Source organism: Caloenas nicobarica, chromosome 1 (assembly GCF_036013445.1).
Source record: "Caloenas nicobarica isolate bCalNic1 chromosome 1, bCalNic1.hap1, whole genome shotgun sequence".
Lineage (NCBI taxonomy): Eukaryota > Metazoa > Chordata > Aves > Columbiformes > Columbidae > Caloenas > Caloenas nicobarica.
This window is the reverse complement of record NC_088245.1, coordinates 113,256,851-113,275,481: the sequence shown is the minus strand read 5'-3', so window position 1 is coordinate 113,275,481 and position 18,631 is coordinate 113,256,851. Positions and strand designations below refer to the sequence as shown.

Below are 18,631 nucleotides of genomic sequence, written 5' to 3'. Positions count from 1 at the left end.
TTTGCGTTTTAATAGGGATAAAAGAAATCTAGTTAAAAAGGAGAATCTCGCTCAAAATAAATCCTTTAGGTGTATTCTTTTTTCACATGCTCTATTTGTTTTGTAGGCTAGGGTCTGCAGTGAAATCAACATATAGATTTTAGTTATCTGAAACCATGACCAAAAAAAACCCAGTAAAAATAAAACGTATTGAATTTCCCATTAAGCTGCTGCCCTATAATCAGGTTATGGAAATTATTCAGTGCGAGAAATGTATTTTGCTTTATTAAACTGCTGCTGAACCCTTTAACAGTACAATTGAATGTTCTTTGAGCGCCAATCTGATGCAATTAAACTGTCAGAAATATTAATACTGATGCAGATGAGAATCTGGGTTTCTCTGGATTTAGGCAGCCAGGCAAAGCAGAGCTAACATGAATCCAGCTGCTCAATAGCAGCACTCACAACAGCAATTTCTTTTGCCATTAATAGAATAAGAGGACCTGAAACACTGAGTGTCATTTATGGAACTGGATGTTCGTAGCAGACATTTTACCCCACTTCTTTTACCAGAGTAGATTATTTCTTAAATCCTTTTTAAAATTAAAGTCAGTGTTAATTGTTTAAAATGCATTGTTTAATGTCACTTAGATCCTTAAAAAAAAACAAAGAGGGAAACATAGAAGTCAACAAAATGCACCTTTAGAATTTTGTTTGTATGCTAAGCAGAAAATGCATTTAAGTGAAGAGCCTTAGCTTCATGAAGGATGTACGCAATAGCAAGCTGTTAGCGAATGGTTTTGTGGTGGCTCTCACGCAGTGGTGTGGGTTTGCTTTCCAGGCGAGGAGGAGCTGCTCAGCCCGCCCCAGGACACAAGCACAGGTTTGGAGGAAGTGATGGAGCAGCTGAACAACTCCTTCCCCAGCTCCAGAGGTGAGCGCCGCCGCCCGCGGCAGATGAGAGGGAAGAAGATGAAAGTGCTTTCTGCTCCTTGATGTTTTCAGGGGGTTGTGTTTCAGTTTCGGGTGTTTTGCTGCTCTTTGTTTTCATTTTAACAATAGGTGTAGAGAAACCTGTCTTATTTAGAGCTGAGAAGCAGCCTGCTTCTCCTTTACCTTAAGCTACCTCCACAGGTAGCTGTTGCTGGATACGTGGCTGAAACAATATCTGAGACTCTTTTTTTTCCCCAAACATGTTCTTCTCTTCCCTTTTCCTGTGCTCCTTTTCTCACAGCTTCTCTCCTTTTCAGTTGGTCCCCTTGCTGATTTGGTTTTAATATGTCTTAGCACATTTTTCTTCTGCCCTTAACCTTTCTCCAAGAAGAATCTGGTTTGAAATAATATTACAGATCTGAGTCAAAGTTCTTGACCTTGTAGCACTCGAGTCCAGAATAACGAAGGAAAACCAAGCAGGCTGCTTGTTTGTGCAGCGTAGGCTGAACTCATGCACCCAGCCATAGCATTTCTGTCAGGGGTTCTGTTTTGCTCATTCCTGTTGTTTGCTAAAGATAAGCATTTGTATTACTGGGATTTATTTGTTTAGCCTTTTTTTATTTATGGAAGGTCTTTTCTGAGCCCAGAGACAATACTCTGCTGCCAAGAAAAATGGCTTAGACTCCTAGCAGGGGATGGGGAGTTTGGGATATTACCTGGTGCTGTGAAAGAAGGCTGAGACATGAACCTCTTGGTAGAAGAAAGTCCTGGTGTCTGTTGACAGCCTGTTAAGTGGGTTTCAGTAGGGGCATAGACTTACCACAGGGCCTCTTGCACAGGTTTCACACTTCACCCAGGGGTTCTTCTTAAGCAGATAAATGCCTTAACCATCACACTAGGCTTCCAGTGAAGCCAAGTGTTCTCCATCCTTTGATTTCAAAGCAAGCTCAGCTCTCACCAGGTGTCATCTGTGAGCAGTGGAAAAGGAGAAGACAGTATAAACTGCGTAAGATCTCATGCTATAGACCAAAAGAGGGAATTGTTTAGAAAAATATTTTTGAATAAAATCTAATACAATATATTGTTAACTACATTGATCTGCACCTGAACATTATATGAAAAAAGTTGTATGTCCAGCCCTCATTTTGTCTAGATATTAATTATCAGAAACAACAGAAGGAATATCTTTGAAGTATTGCTATGTAGATTAAAATGGGCTTATTTTTAAAGTTGCTGTGTACAAAAGGTTGCAAAAGACAGTGCCTTCTTATCAGTGACCATTATTTGCATAAATATGTTGTATTTAGGAGATCTTGCGTGATGATATGTACCTAGATGTAGATGCCCATGTGCTAAAATATTCACCAAATGCGGCATCTAATTTGTAATCATAGCTGATGACACTGACAAACAGTTTCTGTTTAAAAACAAGCTTAGTTTTAAGTAAAATAGGAGCAATTTACAAAACAACAGCTAATGAGATATTTGAAATATAGTGGTTCATTTCCTTGGTATAAATAGATAGAGATCAGTGTGTTAGATACCACTCCCTACTGACTGAGAGTAGAAAAGGTTTTTACCTTTATTTTATTAGTGAAAAATACAAAGCTTCATGAATCAGACTGACAGAATATACAATTTAGTTTAAAAAAAGGGAGAAAAAAAGATTTGAAATTGGTAACACCAGCTCATATTTTAATTCAGTAAGTTAAGCTATAACTTCACATTTGCATTCTAGTGATTCTATTCTATTATTCGATTCTATTCTATTCTACTCTATTCTATCCTATCCTATCCTATCCTATTCTATTCTATTCTATTCTCTAAAAGAGATTGCAGCTTGTTCCAACTTTCTTGCCTGACTAACAGCCATGAAGGATAAAAATATTCTCTAGATGCATGGAGGGCTGCGAGTGAATGGGAGGCAGAGTCTTCATTTGACATGTCATAGAATGTCCTGAGTTGGAAGGGACCCACAAGGATCATCGAGTCCAACTCCTGTCCTTGCACAGGACAACCCCCCAGGTCACACCATGTGTCTGAGGACATTGTCCAGTCTCTGCTTGAACACTGTCAGGCTTGGGGCCGTGACACCTCCCTCTGTCCTTCTCAGCCAAGCCATGAGAGGAGGTTCTGGTGCAGCATCAGGCACAGGCAGAGGCTGTTGGGCAGGGTCAGGCTTCCCACAGGACTTTTCTTCTGGGCCCGGCCAAAGCGCTTGTTGTGCTGAGCCAGAATCTGCCTCTTCCTCTTGTCTTTGGCTACACAAAAAGATGTGTCCAGCTGGGAGAAAATGTCATTCAGTCTTTGGAGAATTATGCCAGGTTTTGGCTAAAGAGATTAGGACCTCGATTAGGTTTCTCTGTTCTTCATGTATCTTTTGATGCATTTGCACGAATGTCAGGTTTGTGTGATTGCTTTTGGTTGAGAAACAGGAACAATCAGGCCCTCGGTGAGAAATAGTTTGTCCTACAACCAGTGCAAATGGATTTCCATTCTCTGGTTGATGAAGAAGGCTACTGGCATTGTCAGTTTTGCTGACGTCTCATGTAAACTTCAGTAACTGGAGTTTTCTTCTACTCCCATTTTAATGATTAAATGATATTCAACTGATACCGTATAAACAAAACCTAAACCCCCAGCTAATTTGCCGCAGGCTCACATAGACCTTCAATGTGAGATGATGGACACCGTGGTCAGTCACATTCCACGTGTGTCAGGGATTTACAGGACTGCAGGAAGGAGAAAAGGAAGCAGGGCTGATTGCTCTCAAGAAACCAGTCGATCAGGGGCCATTTTTCCATTGAGACGTGGAAATCTGTATTTCGGATCAAAGTGTAGTTGCAAAAGGGTGAAAGCAGTTTGGCAAAGCAGCCTGACAAGAGGGTGTAGTGTAGGTATTCAGATGTGGGGAAAGTAATGTAAAATGGATTAAATGCCCAAGACTGATTAGCAGGAGAAGTAGCTGTGTTTATTTCTATACTAGTGCTATAGAAGTCTGCAAAGATATTCATAGACTGCTCAGTTCCAGAAGAGCTGCAGAGGACAGAGGGCACTCATCAAAACCTACCTAGGTTGAAAGTGAGAGTAACAAAATGAAATCCGAGAAGGGAAAAAACCCCATACAAATAATCCGATATTTAAACATGAAAACAATTGAGGAAATCTAGGGAAGTATTAAAAGGCCTGGGGAGTTACTGGCAGGACGTTAAATGCAGGTTTCCTTTGTGGCCTGAAAAATTTCAAGCTAAATGTTTAGCCCCACCAAGTCACGGCATAGGGAGCGATACTCCTTTTGAGTCAGGGATATAATTCTGGTATCCTATTGCCATTGGGATAATGACAAATTGGAGGAGTGCAGAATAATATGACAAGAACAAACTGGACTCTCAAGACTTTAATTCATGGGAAAAGTTCAAAGCTGAATAAGCAATGAATACAGAAAAGGAGATAATGTCTGTGCTTGAGTGCACAGATATATAGGCGAACATCACAGGATACAAATTAAAAAAATATTTAGTCTAAAAATCATTAAAAGCATCTGAAGAGTCAGATTTGATCAGGTTAAGAAATGGTTTTCTAAAGCAGGTAATAGGTCTTATTTTGGACTTCTGAAACAAAGAAGTAAAATGTAGTAGTAATTAATTCTCACTCACCTGGAGATAGATTTATTTTGATATTTCCCAAGATTGTGCTGCATATAATTGTTTCTAAAAGGACATCAGGGCTTTGTGGCATAATTTTTAATTTAAACAAATTGTGACATAGACCTTCATAAAGAGATCTCTGATGCAATATCTTGTGTGCCTATACATTAATACCTGTTATAGGGTTTTTTGTTTTTTTCAATGTAACCTTTTGGCAGTTCTTGGCATTTCTTAAGAAACAGAGGATGTCCACGCTCCTTACACAGCTGACTGTTGGTGCCGAAAGCTGTTTCATTTCTGGTGAGGGAAATTCTGCTGAATACCTGATGATTGCTGTCCTTATGGAATTTTTTCTTTCCTTTTAATCTACAAGGTTTCCCATCCATTCCTTTTTTACTTTGCTGCTCCCAGCAAATTCACAACTGCTGCAGCTGCTTCAAACAGCTGCTGTGCTAACTCAAAACAGATGTCAAAGCCAGAGGTCTGCCATTTAGTGGAAATCTACCATTAAATACCACCTCAGTGGTTTATTTGACCCTGTTTGATAATGGGCTACAGAGAAAAACATTTTCACGCTGTATTTGTGGCCAAGCCACTAAATCTCCAGGGAATTGGTTCACGGTTAGAAAGTAAGATTGGCAGGCCAGTATTTTTAAAGCCAAATGAATCGCTCCTGCAGCACTGAGGACAAACATGTTGCACCGCTTCAGGTGGATCGATCTCATGGTGGACAGGGCTGTGTTTTGTGGTTACGGTTTTGCGGCAAATGCTTTCTATGGATAAAGCTCAGAGAGGAATTCAGGGGCAGAAGTTCGTGAGCTACATGAAGCTGGTGAGGTAGCTTTCCAGGCTTTCAATGCAGGGCCCTTGCTGGTGGATAATGAGAAAGTGAGAGCCAGGAAGTAATCAGAAATGAGACCAAGATGTCTTAAAAGAGCTAAGAGGCCATGACATCACATCACGCTTGGAGAGGAATCAGTACTCACCATTATCGTTTAACATAGTATTGCTTAATGCAGATGTTGTCTTGTGCAGTGTAACTACAAGACCCCACAGCAATAAATAAATGGCATTAAGAATAGCACCATCTTTTACATGTTTTGTTTTACCTTTATCTCAGTCACATGAAAACACACCAGACACATTCTCTTCTCTCACTCTTCCATCAGCCAGGCTCTGTTATGAGAGGAACTAATGTCTTAAGCGGAAATAGCAACTTTCAGCACTGCAAGTAATATAGTTTCTCTCATTCTGACAGCAAAACATCTTACGACTCAGACTTTTATTTCCAGGCTTTACTGAATCAGTGGAAGAGTACCCTGGAGTCATTGTACTGTAGGGTATTCTGGAAATGCTCTTCCCGCTGAGCTACCCTGGCCTCTTCGGGAGTGTGTCCCCCTGTCTGTGCTGTGGTCCTACAGCCCACATCAGTGGGCCCAGATGACCGACATCCCGCATCACTCCCCTGTGGCACAACGGTACCGAAGTGGCTGAGCTTCCCTGCAGATTTCTGCTGGGACAGCGATGGGGAGGGCTAGATCTTTCGTGATTTGTAATGCTCAGCCTGATGTAAAATGAAAATAGGTTAATGAATTTAACAAAACTTCAAGGAACTTTTTTTTAAGGAAAAAAAGCTGTTTGCAGATACAGATTGTCCCCTGTGCAGCCCATTCTGCTCCTGAGTTTGGCGAGAGGGACAGTGCAGTAGATGCTTTCTGCTCTCTGCTTTGATCTGAATCTGCATAGACGCATTAAGTTTTTATTAGTGCTTCTGCTTTCAGGTTTGATTTGATCACTCTCTTTGTACCTTTGCCTGTGATACAATGTCATGTAGCTTTCAAAAAAAAAAGAAAAATAAATACTTTTCTATTTGGTAAGGGCAGGAAATCTTCACTAGAGCAGGAATAGTGGATCATTAGGCACCCGTGGATTGTGTACCAGTATTTTGATGCCTCATAGAATACAGATTTTCAGAACTGCAGCAATACAGACATTCTTCTTCCTCTGCAATTTATGCCAAGCCATATTCCTTGCCTTAAAACTTAAGAGATACGCATTCATTCTTATGCAAAGAAGAAAATAAAGTAAAATTCACTAAAGCCTTTTTAATCTTCCTGCAAAAGAAATTAGCTGTTACTGTTATAGTGCTACTCTTTTTTTGTGTTCAACAGATTCTAGGGCTGATTACTCACCAGAGACTTCCCTCACCAGCTGTTTGGTTTGGTGCAGAGCTGTACCAGTTGCCTTTAAATACATTCATTTTCAAGCAGAATCCAGTCTGTCTCATGTAGGTATTTAAATTAAACACCATGTAGCTGCAATTGTAGGTGCTTGTGCAGACAGGTAGGCATTTCTTAAGACCTCCAAAAGGATCCATTATTTTGCATGTAGGCAGTTCCTTCTCTCCTCTTGACCCAAGCTAAACTGTCTTCTGCGGGATCTCGTTGATGCCCCAGGACTCTGGCACAACCACCTATACCCTGCTGCAGTTTCTGGAGGCCTAAGGTAGACCACCTACTCACCTAAACCTTGGGGCTCTTCCTCAGAAGAAGACCAAAGCATGCAATGGATTTTATATCTTCATTTTCAAGGATTTTCTGTTACACGATTTATGTCGGTGAGAGGTTCTTATCTTCCCTCCTGGGAGCATTTTTTAGGGACTTCATGGCTCCTGACGAAAGCACCAGAAGAGGTCACAGGGTGTGTAGGCACTCATGTAAGTCCTAGAGCATTAGTCTGGCCTGCAAGGTGAAGTCCTTAGAACTGAAGTGACACTCCTGGCCATCAAGCTCGCTCAGGTACCTCTGTGCACCACCAGCGTGTGTGGCAGAGACATAACCTGAATTCAGGCTCCCCTTAGGAGCAAAATAAAAACCCACGTACAGAGCATGACTTCAAGCCTATTGTTATCATTTCTAATAGCAAGTATGCTACTGGGGAGAGGGAGAGGGGAAGGAAGGGAATAAAATGTCCTGTGTCCAGGAAATCATGACCTGTGCCATCCAGGCCCTTCCGAGGCTGCCCCGGCCGTCGCCGCTGCCCGGAGCGTGTCGCTGAGCGGTGGCTCTGACCCGGGGTGCTCAGGGACGCCCTTCACTCCTCCCGCCCGCCCCTCCTCTCCGTTACCACCTCTGCTCAGCTCTGCTCTGTTGCTGACCCTTGTTCTGCTCCTGGTAGAATACCCGCAGAGCTCCTTAGTGTCTTCCTGCCCTTCTCCTGCAGGCTGTCATACCTTGAAAAGCCTGATCAGCAACTAGGTTGCTGTGACGCTGACCGGTGTGTTCTCCTGTATATGTCTGTCCCTCTCCTCATTGTCCCACGCACTGTTGTCGCGGTTTAACCCGAGCTTGCGATGCAACCAGCATAGCCGCTCACCTGCTCCCTCCCGCACCGCCCCCCGACAGGGGAGAGAATCGAAAGGGAAGGGAGAAACTTGGACTGAGAGAAACGCAGTTTAATAAAATAACAAAATAGTAATACGCTACTAGTAAATATATATATATATAAAATAGAAATAAAAGATACTCAAGGCAATTCCTCACGAGCACACTGAGCAGCTGGTCCCAGGACAACAGCGCCTGGTCCCACAGCCAATCCCAGAGAGAGAAAAGAGAGGAAAAAGGCAGAAAAGCCCAGAGGCCTCTGCAAAATGGCAAAGGGCCGAACCAAACGTCCCAACTGAAACTCCCCCGACTGCACCCCAGAGCAAGCGAGAGCGAGAACCCCCGAAAAGAGCAAGAGAGAGAGAGAGAGCAACCCAGAAGGTCCCAACTTTTCTTAAATATGACGCATGATGCTTATGGGATGGAATACTCTTATTGATCAGTCTGGATGTCAGTCGAGCTCTGCCCCATCCATGCCCCGCTTCCTCGATGCCTCAGAATGTCCTTGGCTCTCAGACCAGAGCAATTAAAAACATTAACTCTGTGCTGGGGTGTTATCTCTTGTTCTCAAACAAAGTCTAAATAATGAGCGTGCTAGCTATGGAAAAGAACGGTTTCTAACTGCATGAGGAAAATTAACCCATTTTCAGTCAAACCAGCACAGATGTTTACAATTACATCATTTACAACAGCCCTGGGGCAAAGATCATCCTCTTTCTTGAACAGCATCTACTGCAGGGACTTTCTCACCCACGACTGCGGGTCTGGCGGTGGCGGTGCTGGAGCAGGCACAGTGGGACACTGCTTCTGGCAGCAGCAAGCATCCTCGTGTCATGCGCTGCGTGATGGGAAGTGGGGCGGAGGGGTGTTTCTGCTGTTGATTGACACTTGGCTTTCTTCTTTTAAAAACAAATATGCTATGATAAGTGTTGAAGAAGAATCAGTATGATCACAGTATGGCTTCCATGAAGGCTTGTCAGGAACATCTTTTCAGCTAAAGCCATTAATGACTCCTCTGTTTGGCAGCACAACTTGAAAGTGATGAGACACTTTGCCTGTTTTCCCCTTTTACTTGATTCTTTTTTCTCCCTTTCTCCTTCTGCCCCCTCAGTTTCAGCATGCTTGCAGATCAGCTTGTTGGAAACATCTTTCCGAATATATTTATCTTGAGTGTGAGCATGTTATATTCCAGTGTACAGCCCTAGGTGTAAAATATAGTGTGTGGGTGTACACATATGTGTATATATGAATGTATACCTGTATATATGTGTATAGGCCGTAATGTAAAGTGTCTGGATGAATTAATTTGACATTGGGGAAACATGATTTTACCATTGATACTGATTAGTAGAACTCAAATTAAGGAAATTTGGATGCTCAAATGTGAATTCAGATCTTCTCTGTCGTCTTTATCTTCAACTGAAAGGCCCTGTAAGTTGGTTTTAGTAGTTTTCTCGAGTGTGTTTGCTAGGTTAAAACCAAGCTGTTCTTGAACAAATCGGCTCAGAATCATCAGTGGATTTCAGTGCACTTTCAGTCTTTGTTTAAAGCAGAAATGCGGTTATATTATATTCCCAAATGGCAATTGAAGTGTCCCTTACAGTATAAAACATGTATTCATGTGTGGTTTTATTGCTTTCTTTTCTGATATTTCTTCCACTTCCTCTCTCTGTTCCTAAAGGAAGAAATGCCCCTGGAAAGCCAGTGAGAGAGGTTAGTGAGACGCAGGCTCACTGCCATGGCTTCTGTGTGTCACAGCTTGCTTTTCATGCCCAGCATGCGTGTGATGGCACCACGGGTTTGCTTGGGTTTGGTGAAGGGCTGGGGGGGTGTTTTTATTCTGCTTTGGGTTTTGTTTTGCTGAGTGCATTCTCCATGTGTGCTCTAACAGTAGCTGTACCTCTCAACTTTCAGTGGTGACGACGTCAGCTCAGGGATCTGCCTTTTCTTACATCCTCCCAAAGGCTGGAAATTCAGGAATGGGGAGGAGAAAAGAATACAATGAAATTAAGCCACTGTATGACAAATGTAGTTGGCCAATATGCTGCAGTCATTGACTTAGTTCTGTTACTCTTGTATGTAAGCACAACAGGGAGACCCATGCCTCTTGCTGTTCTGCTTACAGCCTCACAGTTTTATTTACATGTATGTGCCAATATACCAACCCTCATCTCCAGTTATTAAATACATTTTTTTCTTTAGAACAGTGAGAGTTGAGAGGTATAAGAGATTCAGGTGTTTTAATTTCCTGATATACTATTGCAGAATGAAGAAAGCTACTAACATTCACCAGCTCCGCAGTGTTGTATTCAGCAATTCAAATGGGCGATGGTTTTCACTGTGCATTTTGGATGTGGTTGGTTTGATGCAAAATAGATTTTCAAATTTGTACGTCACTGCTTGTTAATGGAGGAAAACGTTTTGCACTGTGTTGTCATAGCACCTTTGAAAGTTATTTCCAGAGAGCCTTGATTTTTCTTCTGTGAAGCTGCTCTTCACTCGCCAACCGGATACAACGTTTGAAAGATGAATTCCTAGTGAAAATTATTATTAAAGATAAAATATTCAGAGGCTGCCTGAGTGCAGTTGCAAGTAGCTGTGAAATGACCTTTCCTGCACAGAAGATGTTCGTTGTGGACGAGGCAGAAATGGAAGGATAACCCGTTTTGCAGACTTCTGCTGATGTGGAGAGGGGGGCTGATGGAAAAAGGCGGCGCTGGGGTTTTTAGCAGAGTTGTTGTGAACCCCCAGTCACTGACAGGCTACCCTGGGAAAGTCAGGATTTGTTCTCATGTGGTGCCTTGTAATACAGCGGTTCTCTGCATTGGCTATAGGAGCTGGCACAGGTCCAGCTATTTGGAGGAGTAAGATCCTCGGTGCAGTTAAGTCTGTCCTCAAATGGCAGCTCCTCACATCGGGATCAAATCAGGTGCTTGTGGTGTCATCAACAGACTGCACCAGCCCAGAAATGTTATGGAAATTATTTCATATTCAGCTCTGCATGTTCTCGGCTCATACAGCCTAATTGTTCTCCAATTCAGCAAAAAGGTTGTTGATTTCCACTATCCTCATTCATATTTATGCATATTATTCAGAAAAAGCTTCTGCTGCTGAGGGCATATTTGATACAATTAAGAAAAATAAAAATTGAGAAAAATGAGCATGTCCTACCTGATCAGCTTCCAGCGGCTTAACGCTGGCAAAGTTGACTTCTTCAGTGAACCGCTTACCGCTCTCCAGATGTATTTGTGTTCAATGATGGTTCCAGAGGTGGAGGGGCTTCGTAATGCAATTCTTTGCCTGCTTATGAAGTGTATGAGCTAAGGTACAGAATAGCTTCTGCTTTATGTGTGAATCCGTTTGGGCAAAGGCAGATCATGCGGTTTTAAATCCACCCGAACAGGTTTTGATCCCATTACTCACATTAGGTATTGGCTCTGTGTGTAATCCCATGGATTTCGTGGCATTACTCGGTATGAATAAGGGTATCAAAATTCAGGCCACCAACAGGAAGGACTTTTCTTTTGGCAGGGAAGGGTTAGAAATCTGTGCTGCCGAAAAAGCCACTGCATTGTGTTGGGGTTTCTTAATTTACTTTCTATCCACTCTTTTGAGTCTGAATGCTTCACATTTATTTCTCTGACAAGCGATAGTGTAAGATTGATATTCAGTTACTGCGCCCTCACCCAAGGGCCTTAATTCCGGTAGAGCCTCTAAAGCAAATTCAGCAGATAGGAACCGCATCATTCTGTATGTGACCAGAAGTGATGCAGTTAGTGTCTGCAGAAATAGGTGTCTTCTGCTTTCAAAGCAAATGTACCTGCACTAATATTCCCTCTATTTTGTAAGTTTGAGTTAATACTGCCCATGTCCTTTTTGAGCTTTTACTGCTGCATTTCAAAGTGTGTGCTAGCTTTCTTCTTAAACAGTAGCATCGTTCAACCTTTCAGTGCCTCAAGCATGCAGAAAACTTTCAGCTTTAATGTTTAAAAAAAAAAAAAAAAAGAATGGAATGGGATGAATGTCTTCTTTGGTGGCATTACTTTGAAAAATATGAATAATAATGAGTGGAAAGCTATGATTAATATTTTTATAAGTGCTTTTTGGAGTATAAGTATTTTTCTCGCTTCTTAATTAAAAACGTCAGCGTCCTACGTTTCGGTCTTGGAGAGGGCAAGTAAGCAAGTACTCAGTAGAAGAAGCACAGTTATATAGAAACAGTGAATTTGAGCTCTTATTTAGGTAGCAGACATTATCAAAGAGGGTGCATTCATTGCGCGTGCAGTACCAGGGAATTATCGCATATGTCATTCTCAACTATTTGCAGTAGTGATCGACCTGGCTGTTACTCCCAGCTGCAAGAGAGGCAAAAAAATAGCTGGCAGTGCAAAAAAAAACCAGCTGGGCGGTGACGCCCGGCTGAGGGTTCGCCTGTGGAGCGGCTGGAGCCCAGCGGTGCTGCCCGCTGTTCTGGCCCGTCCCCCCGTCCCCTGGCAGTCCCGGACACCGACGTCCCCAAGCTGTTGCATTTTACAGTCCAGCTATTAACATAAGCTGCAATCTGCAGTGGTTTACGGTCATGCCCGGAGCTGTAAGCTCAGATGGCTCAGGAGGGGACACACAATTTCTCAGTTTTTCTGCGGGGGAAATTAAGAGCTGTGCTGGAGAATGTGGCGTGGATGGTGTGGGGGAGAGGGAGTCGTATCTGCTTAATCACCCCAGAATGTCTCTGTGCAGCTTTTGTGGAGGGAGATCGGATTAGAAGCATGGTTATTTCAAAAATATGGCAGCAGTTAACAGGGAAAAAGAAAAAAAGACTAGCAGACATTCCTGCAATTTGTATGCATTAAAAGAATACCTAGGGATCCCTGGATGCATAACGTCTTCTTGGCCTGTGTTTTGGTTGCCTGAACAATTTAGCAGTTCGTACCTACTGTGGCACACTTCCGAAAGATTTTTTTTCTATATTTTTGGTTGAAGTCATTCTTTCTAGACCCAGCCCCTTTCTATAAAACCAGCTTAGCTTTGTTAGGTTTACAACTCTGCATCTGACAGAATAAAACAGTATCAACAAATACTGATTTTTTCTGAAGATGCGGTTTAGCAGCTTGTGTTGCTGTAATTCCATGGAAGGGCGATCGCTCTTCCCGAGCTGGGAACCAGTGGTGGTGGAGTCCTTGAAGAGCCCTTGAGTTAGAAAAAACAGATGGCAGCAAATCTGAAGGAGACACCATGATCCCACAGGCAGAAGTTCCTCTCGGGGCTGGCCACCCAGTTCCAACTCCCACCACTGCCCTGTCTGGTGTTTGTAGGTTGCTGCAGGTAAGGAAGAGTATTTAAAGCCTAGAGATTTCTTGAGAGTAGTTTGCAGGGTCAGGATGTTTGTGGGGATGCTGCAGGTCACTCCGGTTATACCAGGGTTATTCTGATAAAGCTTTGATAGCACATGCTGCAAAGGTACCTGAGCCGGGTCAGAGTTTCAGGTGAGTACAGCAAAACAGTGGCAGTCACCTTTCTCTTTACATAAGCACCTCCCATCTAAAGTATGTTCTTGCCTTCATATGACTTTGTCAAATTTTCACTTTCCATGATGAAATTTGCTGGACTGATCTCAGCCTGCATGGTGCCAGCAAGAGAGATTATCCCTTACATCTAAAATAAATGTGGTAGCATACATTTGCTTTAAAGTAAACTATGTTTTGGCCAAAGCTGGGCAGGAATTTTTCATACACTCTTACTGGATGTGCTAATAAGCAAATTACAAGTTTTTGCTCAGGATGAATAGGATGGCTATACATTAATGATTTATGGATGAAAATGCTGTTTGATGCATCTGTTTCTCTGTGCATTAGTGCAATTAGTGAAATGTCACCAGATTAGAACCAAGAATTTATTTTTATCTATATCTGGCAAACTGTGCCACGCACAACACAGCTCACTATTGAACAGGCAGCTTGTTGAGTAGTTATCATTTAGATACAGCATAGTTTTGTGTAATGAGTGCTACATTTAAAAAATAAATTTTAAAAAAATAGTATTTGAATGTAAAAGGGGGTAATAGTTCTCCAGAAGAAACAAACTTCTCTGGATATTTCTCAGGTCATTTTTTTCCATTCCATAAATGCTGATGAATATTAACTAACGTCACTCCAAGCTCCCATGCGCTGTACAAGTGTCAACAGGACACGACTACCGTAGTATTTGAACATTTGGAAGACGATGGTCTCTTCTTCCAGCTCGCATTGGTGAGTTTGATTTGCCCCTCAGGGAAGGTTCGTGCCGGTTGCTAGAGCGGCCAGTTGTGTCAGGAGGGACACCCACCGTGCGGGGGGCACTGGCAGCAGTCAGGCCCCGGCACGTTACAGGCAGGGGCTGCACGAAAGGTGCACCCTGGATGCCCTGGTCACGTCCTTTCTTCATTGGGGTGCTCCTTGCTCAAGGACCACGGTGAGGACTCAGCGTCCAGTCTGACGCAAAGTGTTCTTGGGAAGCAGAGTTGTGGGCAGGTGGCATCACATCTCCTGTGTCTTTCCAGACAGATGCTCTATTGCAAGTACTCTCAGGGAGTAAATCAAACCCCTCAGGCCAGAGCAACAGGAAGTTTTATTGAGTGATGCTTCCACTGTAACATACTTTCAGTTGCTGGCACTCTGCAGCTTGGGGACTTCTTGAGCTGGAGGTCACATGCACTTCTTTGCATCTAAATAAATCTTTCTTCAGTGATTATTTTCTAACTCCTTTTTAAACTCATTTATGTGTTCGGCCTCAACATCAGCCTGCGGCGATGAGTTCAGTAATACAATTATGCACTGTGTGGAGTATAATTTCCTTCTGCTTATTTTAAGACCTTCCGTCTGCTCATTCCTTCTTGTCCTTGTGAGAAATCTTGAACACTCAGCCCTTGGTTGGGATGCTCATCCTGTAGGGTGCCTAGACATCTGTCATATTCCCTCTTCAGTCATGTTTTTTCAGGAGGGAGACTCCAGATGGGATTCACTTGTTTAAAGCCTGATGTCTTTGTTGTTTGAGATGCCAGAGGATGTTTGAGATAGTTGTAGAGGACTCCACATATGACACAGGACTTCCAGGAGACCCAAACTCTTCTCAAAAGCAGCTGGAGACCAGGCAGGGTGTGCCAAGTGCCTAACATGGCAACTTCTGGCAATTTATTCTCCCTGCCTTCAAGTCTCTTTAGTCTCTAATTGTATTGAAGCCAATTCTTACTGCTGATCAGTGTTGCTACCTTTCCTTTCCATTTGCAGTGGTGGTAAAATGATTGTGAGACAAAGTTATAGGTTTCATCTCCAGAATTGTTCTCTGCATTTGTCTCTTATGTGTAGGAGGGCCATATGTCGTAGTTATGCCATCTTAGGACTTTACAATGGTTATGGGTGAGGAGAAATGCACAAATGTTGCTCGATAACTTTGGCATCTTTGTTTCTCCTGGACTGCTGTCTGAAAAGCAAAGGATATTTTAAAAATCACTGAATAAACTGCAGCCATTTAGTTTGGCCATCATTTTAGCAATCCGTGCAGGTATCCTGCTGGGACCTCTTGGGTTTAATGATTTAGTTAATTACTGCTCATCTGTTTGTTTCTGTTTTTCTCCTTGATAGAACATTGGTCAAACACTTGCAGCACCAGTTGGAAACTTTTCTGTGATGTCAATGGATTTAATTGTTGCTTTTGGTGGACATTCGTAATGGTGAAGCTTCATTGCTACAGGGCGTGGGGAGGGCTTGGAACACAAACGTGCTGGCTTATTGTCGGCAGAGTTTACCGCAGCAATTCAAGCCACTATCGCTGATAAATGTGCTGCAAAAGTGGCAACTTTTGCTAACAATGACATATCGGATTCATCCAGCAGGCTTTCAGAAAGAGTACTTTCCGAGCGGGACATGGAGCGTGATGGATCTGTGCTCGGACTTTTCTGTAAAATGTTCCTACCAACCTGCTGCCATGTCTTCTTCATTTAATTTCCTCTTCTCTGACTTTCTTTTTCAGGCCACAATGTAGGAAGCCTTTTCCACATGGCAGATGACTTGGGAAGAGCGATGGAAACCCTAGTGACAGTGATGACCGACGACAAGGTGTTAGAATAGCAAGATGTGTTTTACAACTTCAGGCGTCCCGCATGGTTTTTATAATATTCATACTACAAAGAGGATTAGACTGTAAGAGTTTACAAGAAAACAAATCTATATTTTTGTGAAGGGTAGTGGTACTATACTGTAGATTTCAGTAGTTTCCTAAGTCTGTTACTGTTTTGTTAACAATGGCAGGTTTTACACGTCTATGCAATTGTACAAAAATTATAAGAAAACTACATGTAAAATCTTGATAGCTAAATAACTTGCCATTTCTTTATATGGAACGCATTTTGGGTTGTTTAAAAAAAATTTATAACAGTTATAATGAAAGATTGTAAACTAAAGTGTGCTTTATAAAAATAATTGTTTATAGAAACCCCCTTAAAAAAAAAAAAAACACAAAAAAAAATACTGAGGCAGTGCACTTGTTTAGTACCATTTCAGCTCTGTAACTGCATCAGAGATTCATGTTCTGTGTTCTTTTCCTTACCTATCAAAAAGAAAAAAGAAAAAAGTATTTCCTGCAGTGACACCAAAACGGCCAACTTATATTTCTCATTAGTTTTGTCTGACTCTAGGGCTGGCTTAAAAAAAAAAATGTCCTCGAACTTCCAACAAAGGTAGTTATTTCACCTCTTTCCAATAAAATTAAGAATTACATAAATCACACAGCTAGTTTGCAATAATTAAATGAAAGAGCACATTACATGACAGAGCCTGCAAAAAAATTAATGAAAAAACAAAAAGAAAAACCCCAGAACAAAGAAGGAAAAGAAAGAATTTAATGACCATCCTACATGCCAGCATTTCCTCTGCTGACTAGATTCCTGAATGCTTTTAGTAAAGGGACATAGAAATTGCCTTACGGGCTTAAACCTTAGGACTTGAGTGCCGGTACCCCGCTGGCCACAGGCATCAGCCAGGGCTTCAGCAGGGTCGGGTGCCACCGTGTGTGTCACCTCTGCTGCAGAGGAGCTGAGAAGAACGGGAGAAGTTCCCTCCTGACCCCCTGTGGGATGAGCTTCTGACCCGAAGCACAAGTAGGTCACTCACAGAGCGTCTTCGCTTGTCCAGCTCCCAGCACTGTTGATGAGCATGAAGCTCCTCGATCATCTGGAAAATGCAACCAGGGCTTTCCACGATGGTTGTCTCAGCAGCCGGTCCCAGGGAGCTGTGACACTGCGAGCAATCTTTGGGAAAGGCTGTAGAAGAGTTACTGCTGTTCTTGCGCGCGTATGGCAATCAGGTGAAGGTAGCCACACTGCTCCATGAGACATGGATCACCAAAACAAAGACCCTGGTCTTTTCTCCTTCCCCGTTTCTCTCTAAAGTAATCCTGCAGAATTAACAATAACATGAGAAAAAGAGAGGAGCTGATAGTGAAGCAGATTAGCCAGCTTGACTGCAGCTCGTGAGAGGTGGGTTTGGGTATGAGGTGCTGTCAGCAAAAGCTTTACCACTTCATTTTCTTAACCAGCTTTTAATTTTACCTTAGGATATGTAGAAACACACCATCTGACTTTATATTGCAAGAGTAAAAAATCTGTTACCTCTTCTTGTATGAAGTGTAATTAAACTTGGGAAAGATTTTATTTTGAATGCTAGTTAACATTGAACATAGCTAGTCATGCTATTTCTACCTCACTTTGGTTTTGTGGTGTTCCTAACAATTACGTACATCATCACCACGTGTCCATTGTGTGACCAGGTCTCATCATTTAAATAATACCGACAACGATAATCATTCACAAAGAATAAGTACAATCCCTCCAAACCTCTGCTTTCCTAATAAAGAGCTTTTTTTAACACTTTATTATAATAGGAACCCTCAGTATTTCTCATTGTCTTTTTTATCAGAAGGTTTATATTGAGATCTGAGAAAGAGTTGGGTTTCTTCTTTTTTTCCCCTCATAAGTTAAACCTTCTCTTCAGAAAATTATGAAAGGAGGAAAATGGGTTGCACGGTTGTTTTCATCAGGGTTTTGTTGTGTTTGTTTTACTTTCTAGTTCTTAGTTTTGGAGTGAGTCTGTCAAAAATATTTAAAAAGTTGAGAGCTTTATCGCTGCTTTTTTAAGCATAATTTGGGATTATTTCATATTCCTTATAATGACAAAATATTAAACTGTAAAACATTATCAGTGTAATTGAATACATAAATACCATATGGCATGTTATTTCATTGTTACTCAGTACTGGTTTATTACTTGGATATCATAATATATTGTGTTTTAACACCGACACTGTAACATTTACTAATTATTTTTATAAACTTCTGGTTTACTGCATTTTTCACAACATATCAAATTTCACCAAATATATGCCTTACTATTGTATTATATACTGCTTTACTGTGTATATCAATAAAGCACGCAATTATGTTATAAAAGGTGCAGTATTTTTTACTGAGGTTCAGCAGTCACCCAGCGCATCTCCTCCCCGGCAACCCTCACCGTAGCTGCATCCCCAACACCCCCTATTGCCACTTGCCAAACCCCCTTCACGGCGATGTCTCGGTGCCTTGGCCGCCGCGGTGCCAGGCGGGGTGCCAGCAGCAGCACTCGGGATTTGGCTGGAAGAGGAAAAGCGTCTCTCTCTGCT

The 18,631-nt window shown here is 42.2% G+C and overlaps 1 protein-coding gene across 15 annotated transcripts in view; it reads left to right on the top strand.

Moving 5' to 3' along the window:
* Positions 1-18,347, top strand: part of DMD (dystrophin) — a 1,281,342-nt gene extending 1,262,995 nt beyond the window's left edge. For 10 of the 15 annotated variants that reach the window (XM_065627016.1, XM_065627025.1, XM_065626998.1 and 7 more), the window contains 2 exons: positions 821-913; positions 15,947-18,347. In XM_065627016.1, coding sequence (XP_065483088.1) covers positions 821-913; positions 15,947-16,044 — 191 coding nt within the window. In that variant the 3' untranslated portion in view covers positions 16,045-18,347. Of the gene's footprint in view, positions 1-820; positions 914-9,623; positions 9,656-15,946 lie in introns of all 15 variants that reach the window. The other 5 variants (XM_065627007.1, XM_065626968.1, XM_065627073.1 and 2 more) reach the window with 2 other exon arrangements.
* Positions 18,348-18,631: the final 284 nt, after the last annotated feature.